This window comes from Bison bison, unplaced genomic scaffold (assembly GCF_000754665.1).
Source record: "Bison bison bison isolate TAMUID 2011002044 unplaced genomic scaffold, Bison_UMD1.0 scf7180017864168, whole genome shotgun sequence".
In the NCBI taxonomy this organism is placed as follows: Eukaryota; Metazoa; Chordata; class Mammalia; order Artiodactyla; family Bovidae; genus Bison; species Bison bison.
The window spans coordinates 2,597,417-2,624,589 of NW_011494740.1; the positions used below are offsets into that span (position 1 = coordinate 2,597,417).

Genomic DNA, 27,173 nt, shown 5'->3' on the forward strand with positions numbered 1-27,173 from the left:
AGACACATATCTTTTATCTGTAATAAGTATTTTAAAGGAAGACGTTGTAAATTAAAATATGTGTTGGCTTGAGGTTTCCATGTACCGACAGATAAAGAACCAATAGATAAGTAGAAGTAAAGCATAAAAGTTGATAATCATAACTTTATTTAAAAAGGTTTTTATCCTTTTAGAAAATAAAGCATTAGTGCACAGTATGTGTCTGATACTAGGATATATGTCATAGCACTCCAAAAAGAACGGTAAAATGTTTCTCTGTGTAAAGATGCTTGTATTTTTTTTTCTCATCTGATAATTCTTAAGAACGTACATAGATACAATTTTTTATGAAAGCTATTACTTATCTTTCATTTCTTTTTGACCTTGCCCCCCATTTTACAAAAAGTATAAATAGCAACAAAGAAGAAAGGAAGATTATAATCTTGTACTCAGAGATACCCTCACCATTCCAGACTTTATGCACATATGTATTTTGCTATCATGTATTTTTTAGGCCTTATTGAATATAGATAAAATAGAAACAAGTTTTTGGTTATTTCTTTTATAGATACTGTGGATGGTAGGGAAGAAAAGCCTGCTGCTGCTGATTCTTCTGGTAAACAGTCTACTCAGGTTATGGCAGCAAGTATGTCAGCTTTTGATCCTTTAAAAAACCAAGATGAAATCAATAAAAATGTCATGTCAGCGTTTGGCTTAACAGATGATCAGGTTTCAGGTAAGTTAGTGCCTTCCTTGCATCCTTTATTCTCCCTCTCCTTCCTTTCTTCCCCTTCCTTCTTTAATAGAAGATAACTTGCAAATGGTGAAGTGCTCAAATCTTACGGGTTCATTTTAGGAAGTCTTTACGTATGTATACACTATGTAAAACACCAGCAAGATCAAGATGCAGATGGTTTCCAGCTCCTGCAAAGCTTTCTCATGGCCTCTATCAGTCAGTAGAACGCTCCTCTTTAAAGAATAAACCTGTGATTGGTTCAAGTAACTTTTATCAAAAATAGAATTCAGAGGGTTTATTTTTTAAAAAATATGAATCATTTTATAATCTTATTTCAGATTTCTTGCTGGACTTAAATTATGTTTGATGGTTTAATCTCTCTTCTGATCTTAAATTAGGGAAATTTAAATGTAGAGTTCTGGACAGTTTAGTGTAGAAAGTGCTTTTATTTGAATGTTTTTAACCTTAAAACAGTGTCTTTATTGTGCTTTCTTTGTATATTTTGGGCATCATTTCTTCAACATTTTTTCTGCTTTTTCTCTTGGGATTCCTATTACACATCCATTGGAGAGCTTGATGTTATCCCATGGGTTTCTGAGGTTCCTTTTTCTTCACTCTTTTTTCTCTGTGTTGTTCTGATTGAATGATTCCTGTTGATCTCTCTTTAAGTTCACTAGTGTTTTTCCTTTCATTGCCAATCTGCTGTTAAACCTTTCTAGTGAATTTTCCCTTTCATTTATTGTGCTTTCAGCTCTAGAATTTCCATTTGGTTGTTTTTATAGTTTTAATTTTTTTTCTGTTAAGATTCCTTACCTTTTCATTCATTAATATTGTTTTAGTATTAATCACTCAGTTGTATCTGACTGTGCAAACCCACCAGGCTCCTCTATCCGTGGAATTCCCCAGGCAAGAATAGTGAACTGGGTAGCCATTCTCTTCTCTAGGGGATCTTCCTGACCCAGGGATCAAACCTGGGTCTTCTGCATTGCAGGCAGATTTTTATCATCTGAGACACCAAGGAAGCCCTTAGGTGGTTAAGATTGTATTTCTCTTCGATTTATTAAGGTATTTTTGTTTTAGATTCTTGTGAGGATTTTTTGTTACTGTTGCTCTAATATTTATTCACACTACTCCCGTTTTCACCCAGAGTGAAGCCGCTGACTGCTTCAGCTCTGACTCAGCTCTGCTCAGTCCTTTCAGCTCTAGATGCTGCTTTTTATTCTGTACCCTCTTGGTGTCACCCTCTCTCCACCTAATTCTGTGGTCAGCTCGGGCTTTGGAGCTTATATTCAGATTTTAGATCTCATTTCTTCTCGTTCCTTCCTGAATGGATTTTCCTCAAATTTCTAGCTATGTAGCCAACCATGAAGTTAACACTGGTTTTCTGCAGTTGAAACTGCAGAGATCACAGTTTGCTGTTCTTACCCATTGTAATTCCATTGAGGGTAAACTCTTTCCTGGTGTTCGCCAACATTTGGCTGACTTCCAATAATTTCAAGTAGTTGTTTTCGTCTTCTTTGACCAGGGTTTTAAATTGTTATTTTTGGGGAGGTTTCACCTGATCAGTTTACTTTGTCATTATCAGTAACTGAAAAAATAGGATTTTCTATTAATTTTCTTTTTCTTTGAGACTTTTATGGGGTTATTTATCAAAGAGAATTGTGTGTGTAACATTCTGGAAAAGACAGCTACTTGTATATCATGTATGTTGTTGGCAAAAGAAGACATCAGATAAGTGGTCTATCTGAAAAACAGAAACTTTTTGTAGATTAACTGAAACACAAGTTAATATTAGAGCTTCTTAATGTTTAAGACTTCAGGATAAGCCAGGTGGAGGGAGTAAATAGTTATATATGAAGTTAGGCTTAAAAGTTTAATTAAGAATATAGTATAGACCAGAATAATATGATTACTATGATTCATATTGTATTTGAAGGCCATTTTTCTGGTAGCTTTGTATATTAAATTGAAGTAGGAAAAACTACACATAGAAAATGCCAGGGTTCTTTGTAGTTACTTGGGTTACGATGTGAAAAACTCAGTAGCAGTAGTGAATGTAGACATGGGAAGGAGGGATAAAATATTAACGATAGGATAAGCAACATTAATAGCTTACATGCAGGGGAGAAAAGAATTGAAGTAATATTTTTTTAGAATAATAACATAGTGTCTTTGTGTTATCTGTGTTACCCTTCTTGGGGATGTGTGTGTATGTATTTGTCTAATGTTGATAAATATCAGTGAAATGGTGGTGCACAGGAGTGATCATACATTTTACTCTGGCACTCATCAGTTTCTCTTGCACTACCAGTACCGTTATCCTAGTTTTAGGTTCTCATGAATACCTGAACTGTCAGCTTCCAACTGTATGCCTGATGTACAGTGCTAGTAAGTTTTGGGTTAGACCAGTTGAAAGGATAGAGGTTTGGCCTCAGGGAAATTAGTCTGCTACTAATAACAAGTACTTATGTAGGGCTTTTTAAGTGGTAATCACTTTTATAAGTTCTTGTTATATAATCACTTTTAAATTTTCATTTAAAATACATTTTATATTAGCCATATTGATATATTTAATATATTTTAACAATATTTTAATGTTTATTTTTAATATATATTTTTGTTGAGGTATAGCTGATGCTATGATATTATGTGAAGTTTCAGATGTTCAACATAGTGATTTACAATTTTTAAAGGTTATGTTTTATTTATGGTTATTATAAAATATTGGCTATATTTTCTGTGATATAATATATTCTTATAGCTTACTTACTGTATATATAATAGTTTAGACCTCTTAATTCCCCTATGCCTCTTGCCCCTCCCCATAAAATTACTTTTATAAGCACTTGCTATAAGCTCTTACTAACTCATAATCCTTATGTAATCTTATGAAGTAGGAATTAGTATTGCTTTTGTTACAGATGAGGAAACTGAAGCACAGAAAGAGATCAAGTAGCAAGCCTGGATTTACAGAGCTACTAAGTGGCAGCATTGGGATTTGAACCGAGGCAGTCTGGCTCCAAAACCAGTGTTTCTAATCATACTATTCTGTATTGCACAAACAAAAATAACTTAAAGAAACAAATTTTTGTCTTCAGAATGTCTGTTTTGCTCATTATATAGTATTAGAACTACAGCAGATTCTCTCCATTTACTTCTTTGTTCATTATTTTAAAAGAATTTTGAGTGGTTCCATGTATATTTTAAGAGGTAGACTTTGTGAGACAGAATCAGAAAGGTGCCTGGCCAAAAGAACTCCTAGTCTAAGAGGGAAGACTTTTCTGGTTAAAAATGCAGAGTGGAAGTTGGTAAAGTCTTAATAAAGTATACTCTATAGAAGTTCACAAGTGGAGAAAAGTATTTTTGAGTGAAGAAAGCTCACTAGAAGTGTGGAGGACTATTTAAGGAATGTTTTAGATAGGTAAAACTGGTACTGTGAAAGGAATGGCAATTAATGATCACTTGGGGGAATGAATAGGATTGTATAAAGGGGTGGATATTTTGTAGTGCAGAGGTGAGTTTAAGACTCAGGAATGTAGCACTACACTCTATAGGGAAGGATTTCTAGTTGTAGCTTTGGATTCTTGTGAGATTGGAGCAAAGGAAAAAAGTATATATACACACATCAGTTTAGAAGGCTGCCTTTGGGTTATGCTTATTCTGTAGTACTTTACTTTTAGTCTCTTAACCAAATTTACTAATTGAGCTTGTTGGGGACAGATCTTGTATTAGAAACTGAGCTGACTTTTCATGACCACCCAGGGCCTCCCAGTGCTCCTGCAGAAGACCGTTCAGGAACTCCCGACAGCATTGCTTCCTCCTCCTCCGCAGCTCACCCACCAGGAGTTCAGCCACAGCAGCCACCATATACAGGAGCTCAGACTCAAGCAGGTCAGAGTGAAGGTAAAATAGAGCTTAAAGCACATGTGCGGAAAGTTACATGTGCAGAAATGTTTATTATGACATTTTTGGTAATGGTGAAAAGCTTACATGTTCATTCATGCTGTGAACACAATTGTCAATATTTTTGACGTACTGATGTAGTATGCTTTCGGGTTAAAAAACTGAATAGAACAATGTCAGGTATGCTTCTGAACATTGAAAAGAAAAAAAAACCTAAAGTATAAGGCATAATTTTTAGGTTCTATTTTATTTCCTTCTCCCCTCCCGTCTTGCAACTGTGTATTATTTTTGTAATTTAAAAAGATTTAAAAAACAAAGGTAAAGCATAACTTCAGTTTTTTTTTTAAAGATAAATAGCCCTTTATATTTTTATGCAGTTAGCAATAAGTCTTTTATAGAAAAAGCAGTGTATTTTAAATCAGACTTTTTCCTCTCTAAATATCACGTCCTCAGATGAGCAGTTTAATCTCTCTGGGTTTTGATATTCTCCCACAGAAAAGTGAACCGAATCAGTGGTTTTCAGAGAATGTCTTAAGTCCTAAATGAAACAGAATGTAAAAAAGCTCAGTCGTTAAACAAGTAAGAGGTCATTGCTGTTGTTGAAGGAAATTGCAAGCGCAGAATAGCAGACACTGAGGTGCCTCATTGAAACCCTTGGAAGCGCTGCAGAACATGCCCTCAGACTTACTGATTTAGGGTTCCTTCTAGATGGTCAGATAGTCTTTCTTTGAATTGCCTGTGCATGTTAGGCCTTTTAAAGCCCCATATTTTACTTTAAAGGTCACCAGGTGGTGCTCTATCTGTATAAAGGGGTCAGGTAGTGTGATAAGATGTATTTTCAGCACCAGAAGCAAGTGACTGAGTTTATCAGTCAAGTTAAGTAAATCTCCCAAAACAGCCTTAAATGAAGGGGCACTTTTGTAATAGATTCTTAATTATTTTGGGTACTTTTAGATTTGTCCCGTTGGATGAATTGGATGAATGGTAGTGATAGGAACCAGCAGGTGTCATTTTGCTGAGAAATGAGTAGTTTGGGAAGAATTTTCTTATTGTTGAAGCCTCTTCTCAACCAACTTTAGTTCTAGTCTTTTCTTTTGTACCAAGGTGCAGCTGCCAGAACTGGACCAGTTAGAATTGAAGCAGATGTGTCTGAAACAGGGAAAAGCAGAGTTTGGATATGATGGGAGTTTAATGGCTATATCAGGTGAACTAACATCTTTAAAAAAGAAAAAAGCAACCCATTTTTAGCCACGTATACGGCTGTAGGATGGGAGTTGGAAGGGTAATTGTACCAAATTATGTTTGCTGTTCACTTATAAAGGAAAGGGATTTAAGGATCTGCTAATAATATCTCAAATTATTCTTTCAAGGGTTTATCTTAATTGAAAGTTTATTTTCAAATAGGTAAATTTTTAAAATATAAAAGGATATACAGTGGAAATTGGAAAATGCTATCTCTCACTTCTGACACCCAGCAACCAAGTTCCCTTTTTCCGAGTCATCAGATTGACACCATATGGTGGCATTAATTATATGCCTTCTTAAAGCTGTTACTTTTTAGTGTACATTAAAACTTACAGTAGAAAAAATTGTATAGTTACTAATGTGACATCAGTCAATAGATTAGCATTTTAGAGGTGAATCTCTAGATCATTGGTGTTCAAAAGAAATACTGTGGAAGCTATATATGATTTTAACTTTTCTACTAGCCGCATTAAAAAATTTTTTTAATGGTAAAATTAATTTTTGTTATATATTTAATTTAATCTCGTATATCCAGTGTATTAGCATGTAATCATTATTAAAAACATTCTGGTTTTCATACTACATATTGGAAATCTGGAGTGTGACTGATTTGAAACACTTCACAATACGTATAGCATATCATGGTTAAGACTGGCTACTTTAATGAATACCTTTTGATATATGCGAAATATATAATGAGTTCCTGGTATCACCATTTAGTTAGATCAGCTGCTGGTTATGCTTTGAGCAGAATAACCAACAGAAGTACAAATCTATTACTAATAATTAACTTATAAATCTCTTAGAATGTGAAATAATAATCTAAAATAAATAATTCTGAGTTATTTAAATTCCATAAGAGGGATCTTGGATTTGTAAATTTTTTTCCTAAGGATTTAAGTCTTAATATATTGTTCATTTAAAAGGATCAACAAAATGTTAAGCGTCATGAAAAGAAACAAAATGGACAGTATTATCCTTTTTCAGTGAAGCAAGTGCTTCTGTTACTGGAAAACTATGTGACTTGAGTAGTTGCCAAAAACACAATAAAGTGGTGAGGATACAGAGAAGAGCACTTAAAAGTCAACGAAGACTAGAAAGTATTGCTGTTTGAGAAGCAAAAAGATGACAAAGATATAATTGGAATCTGTAAAATCATATGCTAATATAATGGATAAGTAGCTTTTATTATGTAAATTATAAAATTTGTATGTTTTGAAACATACAAAAGTAAAGATAACTTCATGTTTCTTTCATGTAGCTTAATGTTTTAACATTCCATCTTTCTTGTCCCGTATCCCCCCCCAGCTTTTCACTCAGCCATTTCAGTATGCATGTCTAAATGATATTCTTTTCTTTTTAATGTCACCACCATGTCACTATTTACCTAACAATATTATGGTTCTTTTTAAAAATATTTTATTGAAGTATGGTTGATTTACAATGTTGTGTATTTCTGCCATACAGCAAAGTCACTCAGTTATACATGTATATATTCTTTTTCATTATGGTTTAAGTGATTAAGTGATTCCTAATGTCAGCACATACTATATTTGAATTTTCGTAGTTGTCTCATAGTTACTTTGTTACATTTGGGGGCTTTTTCAAATTAAGGGTCTCCCAAGATTCACATTTTTCATTTAATTATGTGTCTTAAGTCTTTTATTTTTTTAATAGCTGTCAACCCTACATGTTTCTAAAGTCAAAACTATGTATGTGAACGTGCTGTTTAACAGTTTATGCTAAAACATAGATACTTAAAACAGCAAAAAATTATTATCTCACAGTTTCAGAATCAAGGATCTGGGAGAAGCTTAGCTTGAAGGTTTTGGTTAAGGGTTTCTTGTGAGGTTACAGTCATCTGAAGCTTAATTTGAACTGAAGAATTCATATCTTAAGATGACTCCTTCATACGGTTGTTGGCAAGAGACTACATTTCTTCACCAAATGGATCTCATGGGCTTCCTGGGTGACTTCATGACACGGAAACTTCCACCAGAGCCAGTGGTCAAGACAGAGTAAAAGGAGATATTTGTCTTTCTCAACTTGTCCTCAGAAATGTCCTCAGAAATATCATTTCATGTATTCTAATGGTATATGTTGTTCTGTCACCCAGTCCTGTCTGACTCTGTGACCCCATGGACTTCAGCATGCCAGGTCCTAATGGTATATATTATAGATCAGCCTGATTCAGTGTGAGGGGACTACACATGAGAATGAATACACATGTATTTATTGCTTGTTGTTTGCCATTTTTTTGTATGGTGGAGTTAATCTTTCTAATTTCTAAAAATATGAGGATACCAACCCATTATCTTATATTATACCTGTGCAGGAGTCATTGAGGGTCATTATAGAGGCTGACTACCAATCTGTGTCACACATATAGTCCCAGAATCCTCACCATTACTCTTTGCTTCATCCTATTCTCTTTCTCCTAGGTAATATGTTTTATTGCTTTTACTTTTTTCTATCATCGATTCTGAAAATACAATGCACAAAACATAGCTTATGTGTATATATATATATATATATTTTTTTTTTTCCCCCTCAAATCATAAACTTACTGTGAACTATGTTGGCACCTTGCTTTTTCACTTAATATATCCTGTAGCTTTCTCCTTCAATTAGGTCAGGTTGTTCCTCCTCATTTACAACTGAACACAGACTTCTTAATTTTCAGAATACTGTGACAGAGAATGAAAGTTCCATTTTGGACTTGAAGGAAGTGTGTTTAAAATAAGAGAAATACTTTGTTGAGATAGTGTTTAATCCGCAGGGCATTTTCACAAGGAGTTTGAAGCAAATTAAGAAAAAAATGGAGCACTTGCTTCAAGAAGAGTTGTAGTACCTGTTACTTTTTATTGAGGAAAATGATTTGACTTAAAATTTTGAGTGGGGAGTTTCTGGGCTCCTTGGCAGCAGTCTACTGTATGGAGCTTTAATCTCAGACTTTTTGATGATACCTAAGTTAATATTTGTATTAAATGAGATAACATGTATGAAACTCCTTAAATAGCAATCTAGAGTTATGCCTGGGTTTTGGTGATGGTTCTTACTAGCTATGATGCATAGACCCCAGGTAAGTTGCTTATTCTTTTTTATACCTGAAATAGGGACTGCTAATGAGGTTGACTTTTCCCTTCATATATTCATTGCATGTTCTTTGCTCATTTTTGTATTGTAAAGTTAATCCTTCTGTTTTGTAAGAATTAGAACCCATTGTCAAATGCTACATGTATTTCCCCCCTTTATCATATTTCTGTATCAGATCCTTGTCACTTCTGTTCCAAAATTTAGTTTTGAGATATAATCTAGGCAACTTGAGATACAGTTAAGGCAGTATCTTCTAAAAGGTGGTTAGCTTCTGTAGTAGTTTTTATGTTGTCTATAAATCTCAAAGTGTTAAGAAAGTGTTTAACAAACTTCTTGTCGGTTTTTGTGTTTGGGAAGAGGATTAATAACTTAAAAATAAGCAAATTTTTCTTTTTTTTGAAAAATTTTAATTGGAGGATAATTGCTTTACAATGCTGTATTACTTTCTGTTGTACGACTGTGTGAATCAGCTATAAGCATATGTATATCCCCTCCCTTTTAAGCCTGCCTGCCCCCCGCACCCCACTGTGCTCATCCCAGCCCTCTAGGTCATCACAGAGCACTGAGCTGAGCTCCCTGTGTTATACAGCAGCTTCCCACTAGCTGCTTTGCATGTGGTAGTGTATATATGTCAGTGCTACTCTTTCAGTTTTATTCCTATCATGAAAGCATACCACTACTTGCTAGGAAAGAAGCTAGCTGTCAGTAGGGGCATAACATATTCAGTGCTGCAGTACAGAAGACTGGACACCCCGTCTAGTAAAGTGGGTTTCGTCTTGAGATTTCAGCTGTGAGAACTAGCTATTTCCTGTACCTCAGTTTGAATGGCACTAGATAATGCATTGACTTTTAGTCAGTCTTTTTCTGCTGAAAGTATACTATTTACCTATAGTCTTTTGATTAACAGTAGGTAATTTGAATACTTTTAAAGTATCAGCAACATAAAGTTGTTTTAAAGATTTAAATACTAGCTAGGTTTTTAAAAAATTTAAGTGCTAGTTAGATATTACAGCAAGTTTTATTGCTGCTCTAGGCATTAGATCTAGCCAAATCCACCATTGGAACAACTGTAAGTGGTGTAGAGAGGTTTAAGATGTGAACCAGAAAGTACTTACATATTTGGAAATCACAGCAGCTATTCATGGTATTTGTCCCTTTTTTCACATTTTTCTTTATTGATTTTTACTGAACATTAGTAGTACATATCTTTTGGCAGTTGAGTTTGAAAACCTTTGTTTTTTGGAGTTCTGAAGTAACCACTCATTTGATGTCAGAGTTCTCCACAGTTAATCCACAGCAGAGTTGCCACACTTGTCAAATTGTTCTTTGTTCTCTTCTTCATAGATATTTAAAGAGGAACAAACACAATCTGTGTCTTAGTTCTCTGAGTGTATATGTGTGTGAATGGGGAGAGAATTAAAGGTGCCTTAAAGATGTTTCTCTTCTGCTGAGTTAAACCTGCCTCTGCCCTGTCTCATCCCCAGGTCAGATGTACCAGCAGTACTCGCAGCAGCCCGGCTATGGCACTCAGCAGCCACAGGCGCCCCCCCAGGCGCCGCAGCAGTACGGTATTCAGTATTCAGGTGAGCAGGTGCCCAGAGAGAGCTGTGTCTATATTCATGAAACCTTAAAATTCCTTCCTCCTGGGTCCTTGATTTGTTATAGTAAGTATTAAGTATTTATTTTTTGGGGGGGGAATAACATTTGTATCATTTATTTATAAATACTTTACATAGAAATTTTACTGTAAATCACCATTTCAGTTCCAGTGGGCAGGTAAAACACAGTCATAGTAGATGATTCAGTAATAACCTGTAGTATAAAGAAGTTTTAATATCTCCTACTCATGTGATCAACTTACCTGCTTGGTGATGTAGAGCAAAATGCACAATTTTTTTTCCTCTTTTTTATGTAGCACATTATCCCAGTGTACTCTAGTACCTGGAAAAACTTTTTAACAGTTCCCTCATATGTAAAAAGAGGTGATCTTATTAAATAAGAACCAAATTAAGCTACATAGGTTTTTAAATCTCCCAGAAGTATGTAGGAATACTAAAAACAGTCCATAAAAGTAGAGTTGTGTGAAATGTAATTCAGACAACTAAGAACATAAAAATCTCTCAGTATAGCTTTGAATATCATAATTCAAATAATTATAATTTGGGTAATTTTTACCTTTGTTATATGAGAATTTATGTTCAACTCTTATAGTCAAATATTTTAAGTATCAGAATTTCAACTAATTTTAAAAAATTACAAAAAAAATTACAAAAATGAGCTGTGAATACACAATAAATACATGGGGGGAAGTTAGCCTCATTATCAGTCCCTATTTCAGGTACAGAAAGGTTAAGCAACTTACCTTGGGTCAGTACATCACAGCTAGTAGGAACCATCATTGGAAGCCAGGCATAACTCTAGAGCATTATTTTAAAAGGAGTTTTTGTACACATTCTCATTTAATATAAATGTTAACCTAGGTATCATTGAAAAGTCTGAGATTGAAGCTCCACATAGTAGACTGTTGCCAGTGAGCCAAAGGAACTCCCACTCAAAGAAGTCTAAAATCATGTTCCTCAATAGAAAATGACAGGGGACAACTATTCTTAAAGCAAGTACATTGCTCTGTTATTTTTTATTTTTCTAATCTACTTGAAACTCATTGTGAAAACACCACCCCTTCATTTAAAAGTTTCAGAGACCATGTGGTCCCCAAAGCCTAGAATGTTTATTATCTGGTCCTTTATAGAAAAACATTTGCTGACTCCCTGAATTAGACCATAAAATTCTGCCATTGTAGTTTGACATATTTTAACACAAAGATTTGGATTGGATTTGCTGTAGAGTGACTTAACCTGTAGCTGCTAGTTTTTATATAAACTAGGTGGAATGAATTTAAACTTGGACTATAATATTGGGGGAAGGTTATTTTCAGAATGCAGTCTTTTAGAGAAAATCTGTTACCAATTATATATTGGCAATTTGTAGAAATAATAAGTTTTTTTCACTGTTGTCTAATCCAGGCAATTTCCATCTTCACCATGCTTCAGAATCACCTGGAGAGGTGTTTCTTAAAACTTACAGGTGCCTGAGCTCTACTCCTAGAGATCTTGTTTTATTTGGTTGAGGGTGGGGTACAGGCATTGATATCTTAAACGGTTTGCAGGTCATTCTAAAGTGTAGTGAGAATTGGGAACCACTGATCTTGTCTTACCCACTCATTTTATAAATGAGGCAACTAGGGTCCAAAGAGTTGTGATGCATTGAAGGACAAGCAGCTATTTAGTGGGGGACTAGACCAGAACCTGGTACACTTGACTTTGCAGTTAATGACTTACTTCCCTACATCATTCTCACTCTCTCAGCACCAACCAGAGCTTGGCAGACTTTTCTGTTATAAAAAACGAAATAGTAAATATTTTAGGCTTTATGGATCACGTGACTTTTTGTCCTTAATTTTACTTTATTCAGACAACCACACAATCTCCATTTCTTGCCATTTATGGTGATTTTCACCAAAGTTATTTTGTTTTTCAAGGGAGGGGATAGTGGTGGAAGGAAGGATTTTTATATATACAGAGGTATTTTATATTATGGTCAAAGACAGTAGATTGCTAATGAAACAGCAACTTAGGCTCTTAGGCAGTATCCTCTCTCTTGAAAAATAAAGATTTAGTTGTCCCCAGAGTCTGTTGAAAAGCCAGTTTAGATATCAATTGGCAGGATGAAAACACAGCTTTTTTTTTTTTTTTTTGCTCACAGTCTTAAATTGAATAGACATTTTCAGTATAAAACCTCCTGTTTCTCCAAAAACTTACAGTAAAAAGATTTTTATGTTTTTATGTAGAGGATAGAAGAAATTGTATGACATCAATGTTTTTTCATGAATTTAGTTTGATTTAGGTGCTGCCATGAGTAAAATGCATTAGGTATTTGAGTTACTTGTTAAAAATTAAGCTTGCTCATAATGATTAGTTAGGATCTTCACTGAGTAAAGTTTAGTTCTTTTCAAAGTATTATTTTTGTATTTCTGATCCTGCTAGTCCTATTAACTTGAAATTGGGAGATATGGAAACAGTCACCTAAATACTCTGCTTGGAGACTGTTAGTGCTTGTGGTAACATTGGACCATCTTTGGCACTCTGCTGGTTTGGCAGTTTTCCTCTGACCTTTTCCAGTTTTATTCATGGACTATGTCAAAAGCTTTCTTTCATGAGTAAATTTTGAACCCAGGTTCAAGGTGAGTTCAGAATATACTCAGTTCATTCAATCCTTTTTATTTTTTTTTAATGCAGGGTTGTACATATTTTAATAATTTTCTTATGTATCTGGTATTTAATGCTGACAGGATTCCAGTCAATGGAGAGGTTTCATTGCAAGTAGCTGCAGGTGTGTTTCATGGTAGAGATAAAAGTTTTTAGTGAAGCAGACCTTTTCTTTTAAAAAGCTTTACATCCTAGTACCTAATGAATATAGATGTTCATTTTTGTGGGGCAGTATGATGTGCTTTCTGTTGTTACTGCTATTGTAAAGGCAAACCATGATACCAAATCTAAAAGATTTTAAGGATTGTGAAAATGGCACTTAATGTTTATTCTTAAATGTTTTATTAATTTTTATAGGATGAATAAGCCTAAAAAGCATCTCACTAACATAGTAAGTTGTATTTGTAGCAGCATTGTTTCATTTAAAAACATTCATTCTCTACAATGTGTTTTTATTTGGTACTGTTATTAAACAGGCCCCTCAAAACCAGGTTAATGACTAGCTTTTGCATTAATTCTGACATTTGTCATTTGAGCATATACTCTATACTGGGAGTTATGCTAGAACAGGCGTTTACTCTCAGGGATTATACAGTCTAGGAGGAGTTGAAGTAGAAGAAATATATATATATAGTGGTTTTCATTTTAGAGGGTTTACAAAATTGTCTAGAAAATGCTTCTTTGTTACTATATGGTATTGAAATATAAAATCCACTACTCGGTGCTTAAATACTTAGGATTAAGTTTGTTAAATTTCTCATTTATTATTATTTTTTTTGTCCATAACAGTAAGACTAATTCTCTGGAAAATGTTCACCAAAAGAAAAAGTAAGAGGTATATGTTTTGCCTTTTCAGCAGGCTATAGTCAGCAGACTGGACCCCAACAACCTCAGCAGTTCCCAGGATATGGCCAGCAACCAACTTCCCAGGCACCGGCACCTGCCTTTTCTGGTCAGCCTCAGCAACTGCCTGCTCAACCTCCACAGCAGTATCAGGCGAGCAGTTACCCTCAACAAACTTACACTACCCAAACTTCTCAGCCCACTAATTACACTGTGGCCCCTGCCTCACAACCGGGAATGGCTCCAAGCCAACCCGGGGCCTACCAGCCAAGACCAGGTTTCACCCCACCTCCTGGAAGTACCATGACCCCTCTTGCAAGTGGGTCTAACCCATATGCACGTAGCCGTCCTCCCTTTGGTCAGGGCTATACCCAACCTGGACCAGGTTATCGATAAAGAGGCTCAGTTACACTGATGAATGTAGCTGCTAGCTGTTTGCCTCCCAAAAGACTCCAATACTACTATTTTAATTTGTATTGAAGTTCAGGAATTTAAAAAGCAGAGCATTTTTTTATGATACCATTATTGCTGTTAATTGAAAGTATAATTTACTGGAAGAAAAAAGACCAAAATGGAAGTTTTTTTCCTCCCCTGCTTAGAAGTATAGCAGCTTCCTACTTATTTTGGAACACTACTCTTACATGTGTGCAAAGTGATTGATTTTCTAGCTTGCCTTGTCCAGAGGATATTAAAATGCTAGGTTGAAGTTCAGCCCTCTTACTTGGCTTTTTATTATTAACACGATGTACTAAAGTAGATCCCTTTGAGAAGACTAGCTATTATGTATAAAATGTAACATTGATAGGTTAATAAAGATGATTGAATCCATTAGTGGTCTTGTAACTTAATTTAGTCTTTGGTATTCTATATATGCGTATATATGAGAAAAATCCTTAATGATGTTTTTGGTCTTGAAATACATTTTATTTTAGGCCTTTCTATTCAAAGAAGCACAGTGCTGTTGTATTCTGATTTTGGTTTTAAATGACAAAACTTTAAAATAGATCAAGACTAGCATTATATATAAACACAGTAGATACAATATTAAAAGATGAAAGGGAGCTTGGTAGATTCTAAACAACCTGTGAGTTTCCTTATAGAAATCAACCATTTAGAAATGAAGAACTCAGTCTTAAAAAAAACTACATCTCTTTATTGCAGAGTTTATACTGTTTGAAAAATATAAAATGAAGTATTGATAAAACTGAAGCATGTTCAAAGGTAAGCACAGAAAGGTCCTTTAAGAATGAGGGCACCAATGCAGCATTCCTGTCTTCCTCCCCAATGAAGGAGAATAATACTGTTTTAAATAAAAATAAGTCAGATTTTCATTACAGGTTGTTAGAATTAAGAAAACAGCCTCTGATACATTCATTCCCTAGAGATCTTCTGTGTAAAAATAGAGTAAATATCATAAAATGGTAGGCTTCTCATCATGGATTATCCTTTTATGCTTAGACTTTGCTACAGTCTTTGGGTACAGCTTGATTAGAATTAAAAACAGTATGAACACAACTGCTTAAAGGGATAGTTTGACAAAGAACATTCAGACATTGTAGCATACTTATGGGTAGAGAAAGCACAAAATACGTATTTTTGAAATAATATATCAAATTTTCAATTCCATTTTCAACTGAAATTTACTGATTCAAACAACCTTTGCAATAATTTGTAGATAATTAATGAAATGTATATTTGCATGAATGGCTATTTAAATGCTTCAAAAGTTACTCAACTGTTACTAAAAAGTTGAAGTTTAAATAAACATGTGAATATTAGGACCTTTTCTCCCCAGATATAATATGTTGATGATAATTTGATCTAATAAGTTAAGCCAAGTAGAGATTTATGGAATTAACAGTAGGAAGAGTACACAATAAATGTAAATATTTTTTTAAAGTATATTAGTTTTTTGATGTTAATTTTGTTATAAAAGTATCTCAGAACATCATTACAACAGTGTGATAAATAATATACAAATGATCTCTTAAAATACCATGAATAGGGAGCCAGCTTCCCCAAAAATGTTATTCTGTTAATATCAATATCTTGCTTTCTTAAAATGACTTTGTAAAACCTGATAAATATTCTTAGCAATCTTTCTAATAAACATCTAATATTGCTATTAGATTTTAAAATTTTATACATAGTAAACAAAAGAGCTTTAAATGCATGTGGCAAATACCATACTGTTTCCAATTATTTTTTGAAACGATGAAACAGAAGGCACTTTTGAATGTGACTGCAGCATCTACCATTTTCCAGGAATTGTGGTCCCACATTCATACCACTGGACATAATTGATTTGAGTGTGACCACCGATTTCTCCAAATTGGACTGGTTCCTGACGAACTGCTCTGAAATAGCCTAAGAGGGAAATAATTAAAATTAATAGCTGCTGTGTTATATGTTTTGTCCTCATAGATTGAAGGGTGCCTTTGAATGCTTGAAGGTTAGTCTAGGTGAAGCAGAGTGTTTTAGACAGTGGATAGCAACAGAGGCCCCAGTGTCTTTCCTGAGGTGGTAATGGTGGGCTAAACATACGGATGCCTAGGATGGGTTGGTACTATTGATACTTGAGAGAAAGCTGAAATGAAAAGGGACAGGAGTTGGAAGGGTTTTATGTTTGAGTGTCATTGACCAAGTTCAGTATACACTGTTCTACGTGAAAGTGTACTTTCTGCACATTATAGCCTAGAGGTAGTCTGAAGAAGTGACCTGGGTAGAGAGGTGTGTTGTGCTAAAATGTTAGGAAACGAAAGGGTAGGTCTAAGATTGCTAAATGTCTAGAATTAAAATTTGGTGAAATCATCCTTCAAGGACCCTACACTAAATGATTTAAAATTTTGCTGAGAATGTAAAATGTTATGGAAATAGAACTTATCTTTTCTATCTAGTTCCTGTGCGGCTATAGTTTCAATTTTCTGTTAATGAGTTCACAGATCTTATTCAGTCATCTTTTACTATGGTTGCTATTTTTAATGCCAGTGACCAAAATATGTAGCTAAAAAGACCAATCAAATGATTTTAAGTATTTAACAAGTCTCTCTTGGTAGCTCCTGAGTAATAATGGATATATAATTTACCCTCTCCTACCCTACCTGGACAGGGATTGATTTTCAGTCTTTTTAGTCCTCATGACACAGCTTGGTGCTAAAGTGTCTTTAGAAAGTTGCAGTAGTTAGTCACTTCTTAGCAGAATTCTTCTATTTTAATTGTGTAGTTATATAATTATTTATAAGGCAAAAAATATTTTTCCTTTTATGATAGTAGGAAAGTGAAAGTGTGAGTTGCTCTGTTGTGTCCGACTCTTCGCAGCCCCATGGACTGTAGCCCTCCAGATTCCTCTGTCCGTGGGATTCTCCAGGCAAGAATACTGGAGTGTGTTGCCATGTCCTTCTCCATGATAGTAGTAAAGCTTTAATTTTTTTTAGGAAGGAATTAAAACCTGCCTGTGTGCTGAGTATGACAAATTATAAAGGTAGTACATGAATGATTTAAGTTTGGGAAAAGTTTCTTTCAATAGCTGCTTTTGCAGATTCAGGTTTTCTTAAAGTAGAATGTATGTGTAAGCAACAGAGTCTTGAGGAATGGGGTGAAAGTTGAGAAACTTCTATTAAAGTCTTCATGTTAAGGTCTTATGTAGACAGTCTTTTTTTCTTTGGCAGGTAGAGTAGGAAGACTACAGAATGATTTTTAAAGTGATTGCTTTGTTCAGCCTGAGGGCTTCCCTGGTGGCTCAGACAGGAAAGAATTCACCCTCCAATGCAGGAGACCTGGGTTTGATCCCTGGGTCCGGATGATACCCTGAAGGAGGAAATGACAACCCACTCTAGTATTCTTGCCTGGAGAATCCCATGGACAGAGGAGCTTGGTGGACTACAGTCCATGGGGTCACAAAGGTCAGACGTGACTGAGCAGCTGACACTTTAACTTTTTGCTCAGACTGAATGGTTTTTGGGTTCATTTGTAAAAGCCTCTTGCTTTTGAGCAAGCTCAGAAAACCTACCTTCTTTGGTGGGCAACTGGTCAGAAGAGAGTTGCTGTCCTGTGCGTCCATCTAAAAATGAGTCCACAAACTGGCAGTGATCTTCCCCATGGCCTCTCTGATCGCCTATGTTATAAAATTTTCCTGGAAATTAAAAGGATCATGAGGTATTTCTTTGATTTGGGACAACTCTGAAATAAATTGTTTCAAATAATCTGTCTTCCATGTTCTTGTACTTCCCCACCTGTTCATTCTAGTTCAAGTCACAGTGTTCTTTAAGGGAACAATAGAATCTCCCAGCTGCATCCTTGCTTTTACTCTTGGCTTTCCCTATTCTTCCTCTCCTCCTCCTCTCACAGATTAGTCATCTTTTAAACATGCAACTCAGATAATAATTGCCTCGATCAATCTCTCCAGCAGTCTTCTGTTACACTCAGAATAAAACCCAGTCCCTACCCAATTTCCAAGCTCCACGTGATTACGCACGCCTGCCTGATCTTCCTGATCTTACTCAGCCTCAGCCATGCTGGTAGACTGGAGAGGGGTTTCTGCTACAGGTCTTCATGTTACCTTCCCTCTACTTCTGCTGCTTTATCCCTTGGTCTTTCTTGGTTCCTTCCCAGTTTTCTTCTCAGCTTACCTTTTCTTCTCAAAAGGTAAGTGTTACCTTTTGAGGAAAGCTTTTCCTAAACATTTTAACTAAAGGAGCTTTCATTCCATTCCACCATTTTCTTTCATCCCTTTTTTCCTTTGAAGTACTATGTGAAATTCTTATTTACATATTTGTTTTCTGTCTCTCCCCACTAGAAATGGTTGGGAATGCCAAGAAAATGACTTTGTAAAAGTCATGTGTTAATATGTAGCCAAGAGATTCACAGACTTATAAAAGGGGCAGGAACAGTCCTGCTTTGTCCCCAGCAACGTCAAAACAAAACATATATTATTTGTTAAATGATGGAACAAATGTCTACCTTTCTATGTTGGGGTTTAAAATTATTACTGTATGAATACAGAGGAGGAAAGAAGCCATTTAGTCTGGAGCAAGGGGTTATAGCCCTTCTGGCTGATTGTCTTAACCTTGCTCTTGTCTCTGACAGACTTAAAATATTAAATAGGTCATACTCCTTCCATGATTATTGTTAGATACACTCGTTTTACTACCAGTAAGCTTTTCATTCTGGATTGGCTATAACATAATTGAGCTTGGATATGACTAGTTTCTCTACATTCAACTTTGCTATGATGGCACTGTTTCGAATTGCATTTTCATTATTTACCTTCTTACAGCATTTCTCAGATCCTAAGATTCCAATAACACCTTACTCAAAAAGAAAACCCGTATTTCTGTCGTGTCTGGCAGAATCCATAGAAAAGTCTAGGTCACAGAATGCTACAGAGCATTTCCTGATCTTACCTGTGAGGGAGTCACTCAGGTAAATCTTGTATCTGAGAGAGTTGCACAGCTGCACCCCTACAAACTTCTTATACCATGTCCTTTTGACATACTGTTTGCCCTTACATTCTGAGTAAGAGTCTGAGTTAAAGGGTCTTTCGGTCCATATGGCATCTCTTCCCGCTGCATAAAGAAAGCACATGGTTTGAGTTTAGTATCTAACTTTGGGTCCTGAAGAGCTATCTTAAAAGCTTTTTAAAAAAGCAGTTTGCAAAGTTCATTGTCAACCTGCTGATACCTGGTTTTCTCCAGTGCTAAATATTGGAGTGAAAAAATACAGGTGTTTAAACACGTAAGCCCCCCATTAATTTTCTGTTAATAGTGAGGTGAATCTTGGAGCAGTACGTGTCAAACTTGATTAGTTTCTGCAGTGCTCAACATGGCATCACGTTAGGAACAAAATTAGGTTTCTTTTTCTGAGATAAACTGTTTCAGTGTAAACAGTTGCTTTAATGTGACTTGTTATTAAAAATGGAGATGAGTTTGACAGAAAACAAAATTCTGTAAAGCAATATCCTTCAATAAAAAAAGAATGGATAACCCTAACCCTACACAGTGGAATATAACACAGCAGTGAAAATAAATAAAGTCACAAACAAAAGTGGAATTGAGGGTGCTATATCTTAAACAGAAGATTTGAGCCAGTCTGTTATATGAATGAAAAGCAGGTTTCAGAATACTCAACTTGTTCCCAAAACATCATAGGCTGTCAGTATTACTGAACATTTTAGGTAAGCATTCACAGGTAATTGAAGAAGACTAAATGGACTAAAGTGAAATCATGACTAAAATTCTACCATACCCATTTAGCTGAATCACTGTAGAAAAGCATGCAGTTGTGTTCTCATTGAGGTAGGTACTTACCAGAAACTGGCTCACTCACTCTTGGGTCAGCTGAGGAGAAATAGCAAACAGAGTCAGAGTTTATTAGGTAAGTCCCAGTATTCCAGTGATGTGGCAAAGAAGATGGGTGCTTAACAGATGTTATGGAGTCTTGGACAACATACACTCCAACTAAAGTCCAAACTTGAAAATTGTGAGTTTTGTTTTGGGGATGGTTCTGTGTTGGAGAAGCTCAGCTATGTCTTTTATATGTGGTTTAAGTAGTTAGGAGTCTTTTTTGCTGTACTAGATTTTACTTCCACTTTCAAATCTTCCTCTTTTTAGCTTCATAAAAAATCTATTGACAAAATCACCAGGATGCCATGAACTGCAGTTGTGGAGCTGTATCTTAAGGAACTGGAACTTAGGCCAGATCAGAATATTTCACAGCTGTTCATCATAAAAAGCTATCACATGAATTCCCATTCTGGATACAACTGGCTCACTAAGTCTGACATTCTGATTCTAGGCATAGAGAGGAGCATTCATTCACTATTGAGTATAGACCTCATACTTCCTCTCTTTTACACTGATAAGCCTAGCATTTTTCTGACATGAAAATAAACGAGGAAAAACCCTGGTGTTGCTTCTTTAAAAGGTACCTTCATTGGTTTTTCAAATAGATGGGTTTTTGAAATCAAGAAATGCTTTACCTCGTTTAGCTGGTTTCAGACAAGCTATGCAAACTCTGTGACCCTTTATATCTTTGTTGGGAATTCCGGCTGATGCAATTACCTGATTCAGTACTGAATGCCACTGTGTTGCTGGGTGGCCCTTCACCAAGTGGGTTTATGGGTTTCACCTGGAATTCATAGCTGAAGGGGGAGAAAAAGAGAACAACATTCTTCAGAAGTAGGAAACAACATCTGGTCATACTTAATGTTCCTCCCAATTCTGTTTTGAAATCATCATGATGTTGAATGGACTTATGTTCCAGAAGCAGCTTCAGGAAACTGTTCAAACAGCTTGTCTGTTTTCTAAAAGAAAGGGGTTAAAAAAAAAACAAAAAAACTTCTCTTTTAAAATCTCCAAATTAACAGAATAAAAATAGCTGAGGAGGTTGTTAATAGACATGCAGGAAAAGCAGTATTCGGTGGACCCAGGCTAATTACAGTAATTAGGAGTCTCAGTTTTCTTCAAAGGATTAACTACTTCCTGGGAGCAAAGAATTGCAAAACTCCCAACTTGGGTTGTTGCCTTAGACTTCGTGTTCCTTACCGTGGGGTTTGAACTATGTATGTGAGAATCACATGATAGAGTTGTAGTGGAGAAAGTTTAAAATGCAGATTTTTTTGCTCTATGGTAGCTACTGAATCCATTTGTGAGGGCTTCCAGAAAGGTATTTATAGTAAGTTTCTGAGGTGAATCCTGTGGCCACTGACACATGAGAACTAGATAAACTATGGGAACTGATGCATATGAAAATACTATGTTGCAGGAAGTTGCTGATTATATCACCTGGAACTCGCATCTTATGTGGATCATACGAAGTCACGATATATCCTGAGTAATGGCATGGTAATGTCACCTCAGGATAAGCATGGGCATAAAGACACCCCCCTCTCCCTCTATAAACCAGATTCATATGGACCAGGTCCTTAACCTTTTACGTTAAAAAAACAAAGGACAAAACAAGCTCATATCCCTAATAGTTAAAAGTTTGTTTGATTTCTGTCCTTAAGAATTATTCACTAAATTGCTAGGCAATATTTGACAAATTTCACCCATAGAACACTCAAGCAGAGCAAATCCTTTTAAATTCAAACAGTAAAGCTATTTGCTGTTTGCCTGAAACTAAGAGTTCCTTTTAGTTGCAGACTTGGTAGGAAAGTAGTTTCAAATGTAAAACCAGCTTGAGTCAGCTGAGAATTGTGAGTTTCAAAATTTTGAAAGACTTTGGGAGATAATTCCCCTTTTTGAAACGTTTATAATTGACTAAGTGCAGAACACACACACAAATTTATTAAAAAAGTGAAAAACAGAAGGATGACAGCTCTCAGTTTGGTACAGAGGATAACCAAGTGAGCAATAACAGGAAAACTTTCTGGGGCTCAAAAGATTTTTGGCTACTGAGGCATTGCATTAAAACACTGCTGCAATCTACAAGGAAGACAGATTCTAGTATTACAATGTCAACCACTTTTTGAGTGCTTCCTATGTACTCAAAAAGTACACTACATATAAAAAGTAATACAATACACACAAACCCCAAGAAATAAGTATTAATCCTATTTATCAGTTGAGAACAATCAGGCTCTTAACTATTGTACTCATTGCTTTTGCTTTTCTAAACTTCCAGACTTTGTGATATAGGGATTAAAACATGCGGTTTTTATAGTGAGAGACTGCACATGAAAGAATTTTTGTAAACTAATCAGCTGGTAGAAGGTGTCGTTATCCTTTGCATAAGAGACTGCTGATATAAAGCCACCCATCTCATTTAAATAAATTGCACATACATCAGGTGCTTTGGCATAGAATATTTCCACAGATTAAATTCTAGCTCAGAGGCCTCATGAACTTATAAGAAAGAAAGAAAAAATCATCCCACTATGGTGAACTGAAAATGGAAAAAAGAAATCACAGGCATCTAGACTTGATTCAAGTGGGCAATGCATTCCACATTCTAGGCCACTGCCAAAAATCTCTGCTTTGGCCAAGTCTGATGAAATTATTTCCGTGTCTTTTTTATTTCACAGTTATTTACTCTTCAGCTATATTTGTAGTATGGCCACAAATACTGATAAGCTACTTTTGGGGTTTTTTTTTGGCCACCATTTTATGATACTTGACAAGTTTTGAAGAAATTATTTTAAACTAAGTTTAATTAATAGCATGGGAACTAAAAGGCAGATATTTTTGCCTGCCTTTATATTAAACAATATAAAAATGGTATATTTTAAAAGGCAAAATTTTCCCCAAGAAGCACATTTTGTCATGAGATTTATGACACTGTAGGTATAAGAGTAATGTCTTACATAGAGAATAGACTTATGGACATGGGGAGACGGTGAGATGTATGGAAAGAGTAACGTGGAAACTTAAAATATGTAAAATAGATAGCCAAGGGGAATTCGCTGTATGGCTCAGGAAACTCAAACGGGCTGTGTATCAATCTAGAGGGGTGGGATGGGGCTGGAGATGGGAGGGAGATTCAAAAGGGAGAGGGTATATGTATACTTATGGCTGATTCATGTTGAGGTTTGTCAGAAAATTCTATAAAGCAATTATCCTTCAATAAAAAAAATTTTTTTAAGTAATGTCTTAGAGAAAATATTGATTGCACATAGGAAATAAGCATAGCATTTTAGCTATGCAAAAATGCTTGCAGAAGAAAATTATTTGAAATAAAAAGTACAGAATAAAATTTCAAATAGAATATTTGGAAGATAAGAAACACAAATATTAGGGGAAAAAGATGAAAAATGTGAGAAAATACAGGAACGAGCAGATTATTTCAGGGAATACAAAACTAGTAGATTCTAGAAGAGAGAGGAGGGGGAAAGGAAGGTAGGAAATTACCCTAGGAGTTTTTAAATAATTTCCCATAACTGAAAGACATGGGTTTCTAGGTTTAAAAGGCCTAATACTTGCCAAGCAATAAGAAAAAAAAGACTAATGCATAGAAATTGCAAAATCTTGGAGTACTAGGATAAAGAGTAGATCTTAAATGTTTCTGAAAAGAAAACTGGTCACATTCAAAGAATCCAGAATCAGAATGACATGTGACAGCAACTCCAGAAGTTAGAAAACAATGGAACAATACTTTGAAGGGTTCATGTTATCCTACAATCTATGTTTAGTTAAACAGTATCAGAGTAGAGTAAAGCACGGATATTTTCAGACACATAAGGACCCCAAAATAACTTCTATAACCTCTCTTGAAGGTGTGTTTCTCAAGAAATGCCAGAAAGCAAGGGAGTAAACAAGGAAGACATGGATATAGGAATTATCCTTAATGTAGGAGAGAGACAAAAGATGATGGTGAGGGGTCCCAGGAGATGTTGCCATGAACAAACACATGTAACAGGTGACTCGAATGTTTGGCCATTTGGAGAAATATTCTAGACATACGGATTTAATTAACAGAAGAAACACCTAAAATAATTGAAAATGAGAGAGGGTGTACTAAGATGTAATAGGAGGCCCCGAGCCCTCCTCCTCCCACAGACACATTGAATGTACATCTGCACATAGAGCAGTTCCCTCTGAAAGAGATCCAGAAAGTAGCTGAGCAACTCCTCTACATTGGGGAAATGAGAGAATACCAGTATCAAGATGGGCAGCAAGGGCTGGGACACACTTGCCATAAAGCCCACCCCTGACACAGCACCATATAATCAAGAGGAAACCCCCAACTTCTTCCTGAGGAGCAAAGGGTTTATAACCCACATCTAACATCCCAACTTTTAAGACTCTCACCTGAGGGATGGGTCCCCTAAGCACCTGGCTCTGAAAGCCAGCAGGGCTTGTGTTTATGAAAACCATAAGGATATAGCAAATAAGCTGTTCTTACAAGTGCATGAGCAGTCACGATGGCTATGCCCTTACTGGATAGCAAAAGGGCAAAATCACCTATTTTTTCTGCCAGTGTTAAAAGACAATGCCTGAGGGCCAGGATTTTTTTTTTTTTTTCAGGGCCAGGATTTTAATTTAGCAAGTATCTGGGGCCTGTGATCCTCCCTGGAGACCAGGGAAGCCATTGGAAAGTTGCTGGTATCTCCCTGGAAGGAGGTTGTAACATGTTTGTGCCCTAAGTTTATAGCTTCCATCCAAAGGGATGAATCCTTGGATCACCTGACTGATAGCCAATGGGGCCTTGCATTCATGAGTCCCACAGGACTGTGGCAAAGAAGCAATTTTTAACTAGCTAGTCCCCTAGGGCTCAGCACAGAGGGAGCAGACAAAAATGCCCATCTTCCTATTTTTCCCTGAAAGGGGTTTAACTGCATAGTTTAAAAGCTGACACCTGAGGGTGAGGCTTCTAGTTTTAGCACATATTTAGAGACTAGCTGTGATCTTCTCCAGAGACAGGGAAGTTGGCAGACACCTTCTCTGCCTTCTCCCTCCAGCCTGCTCCAACAATAAAAATAAATCACTAATATGTCCCTGGAAGGGACTTGTACAAATGGCTGAGTCTCAGCTTTCACAACTACTGCCCAAGGGATAGGTCTCCATATTGCCTGCTCTGAGAGGCAATTTGTGTTCACAAATACACAGGGCTAGTGGAGAAGGCAATGCCACCCCACTCCAGCACTCTTGCCTGAAAAATCCCATGGATGGGGGAGCCTGGTGGGCTGCAGTCCATGGGGTCGCTAGGAGTCGGATACGACTGAAGGACTTCACTTTCACTTTTCACTTTCATGCATTGGAGAAGGAAATGGCAACCCACTCCAGTGTTCTTGCCTGGAGAATCCCAGGGACGGGGGAGCCTGGTGGGCTGCTGTCTATGGGGTCGCACAGAGTCAGACACGACTGAAGCGACTTAGCAGCAGCAGCAGCAAACAAAGAACCAGTTTTTAATGCACACAGAGCATACTTCCTACCTCACCCCACTCCCCGCCCCAACTATATCCTGGGTTCAGCAGGCAAACAGCCATCTCCTAGTGTTTCCCTAGAAGGGGCTTAACTACTTGATCTCCCAACTGCTACCTAGTGTTCAGCTTGTAATCAGTCTGCATCTAGATGGTGACTGTGATTCTCCCCTTTGGGACACTAATGAGTTTTGGCACACCCCCAAATACTATGAGTCACTAAAGCTAAAGAAAGTTGCTTGGACAATCTCAGAGGTTTGAGAAACAAGTAGGAGCTCAGGTTCAGTTCAGTCACTCGTGTCCGACTCTTTGCAACCCCATGAACCGCAGCACACCAGGCCTCCCTGTCCATTACCAATTCCTGGAGTCCATTACTAGGGAAGAGAATAAGAAGAAAACTCTCTCCTTTTTTGTTCCTTAACAAGGATGACCCTCAGAAATTAGTTTTGGGTAACATTAGATGAAGGGGCTTCCCCTGTGACTCAGCTGGTAAAGAATCTGCCTGCCAATGCAGGAGACACAAGAGATGTGAGTTCGATCCCTGGGTCAGGAAGATCCCCTGAAGGAGTGCATAACTATCCATTCCAGTATTCTTAACTGGAGAATTCCATAAACAGAGGAGCCTGGAAGGCTACAGTTCATGGGGTTGCAAAGAGTCGGACATTACTGAGCACCTAACACTTTCACTTTTCAACATTATATAAAATATTGAAAAAATAAAAGGCATATTATACCTCAAGTAAAATAATTGGCTTAGTTAACCATCAGCAACCCCATGAACTACAGCACGCCAGGCCTCCCTCTCCATCACCAACTCCCGGAGTCCACCCAAACCCATGTCCATCGAGTCAGTGATGCTATCCAACCATCTCATCCTCTGTTGTCCACTTCTCTTCCTGCCCCCAATCCCTGTCCCGGCCTCAGAATCTTTTCCAATGAGTCAACTCTTCGCATGAGGTGGCTAAAGTACTGGAGTTTCAGCTTCAGCATCATTCCTTCCAAAGAAATCCCAGGGCTGATCTCCTTCAGAATGGACTGGTTGGATCTCCTTGCAGTCCAAGGGACTCTCAAGAGTCTTCTCCAACACCACAGTTCAAAAGCATCAATTCTTCGGCACTCAGTCTTCTTCACAGTCCAACTCTCACATCTCTACATGACCACAGGAAAAACCACAGCCTTGACTAGACGAACCTTTGTTGGCAGAGTAATGTCTCTGCTTTTGAATATGCTATCTAGGTTGGTCATAACT

At 36.5% G+C, this 27,173-nt stretch overlaps 2 protein-coding genes across 13 annotated transcripts in view; one reads left to right on the forward strand and one right to left on the reverse strand.

Annotated features, from left to right (window-relative positions):
* The window catches only part of TFG (TRK-fused gene), a 32,361-nt gene extending 17,466 nt beyond the window's left edge, over positions 1-14,895 (forward strand). The window contains exons 5-8 of one of the 2 annotated variants that reach the window (XM_010841970.1): positions 548-715; positions 4,478-4,618; positions 10,444-10,542; positions 14,081-14,895. In XM_010841970.1, the coding sequence (XP_010840272.1) occupies positions 548-715; positions 4,478-4,618; positions 10,444-10,542; positions 14,081-14,463 (791 nt within the window). In that variant the 3' untranslated portion in view covers positions 14,464-14,895. The remainder of the gene's footprint in view (positions 1-547; positions 716-4,477; positions 4,619-10,443; positions 10,543-14,080) is intronic. The other variant, XM_010841971.1, reaches the window with a different exon arrangement.
* A 79-nt stretch (positions 14,896-14,974) lies between these two features.
* The window catches only part of ABI3BP (ABI family, member 3 (NESH) binding protein), a 296,163-nt gene continuing 283,964 nt past the window's right edge, over positions 14,975-27,173 (reverse strand). For 5 of the 11 annotated variants that reach the window (XM_010841965.1, XM_010841967.1, XM_010841966.1 and 2 more), the window contains 5 exons: positions 21,126-21,205; positions 20,373-20,402; positions 19,470-19,631; positions 18,077-18,199; positions 14,979-16,434 (listed from right to left, as the gene is read on the reverse strand). In XM_010841965.1, coding sequence (XP_010840267.1) covers positions 16,319-16,434; positions 18,077-18,199; positions 19,470-19,631; positions 20,373-20,402; positions 21,126-21,205 — 511 coding nt within the window. In that variant the 3' untranslated portion in view covers positions 14,979-16,318. Of the gene's footprint in view, positions 16,435-18,076; positions 18,200-19,469; positions 19,632-20,372; positions 20,403-21,125; positions 21,206-27,173 lie in introns of all 11 variants that reach the window. The other 6 variants (XM_010841961.1, XM_010841962.1, XM_010841959.1 and 3 more) reach the window with 3 other exon arrangements.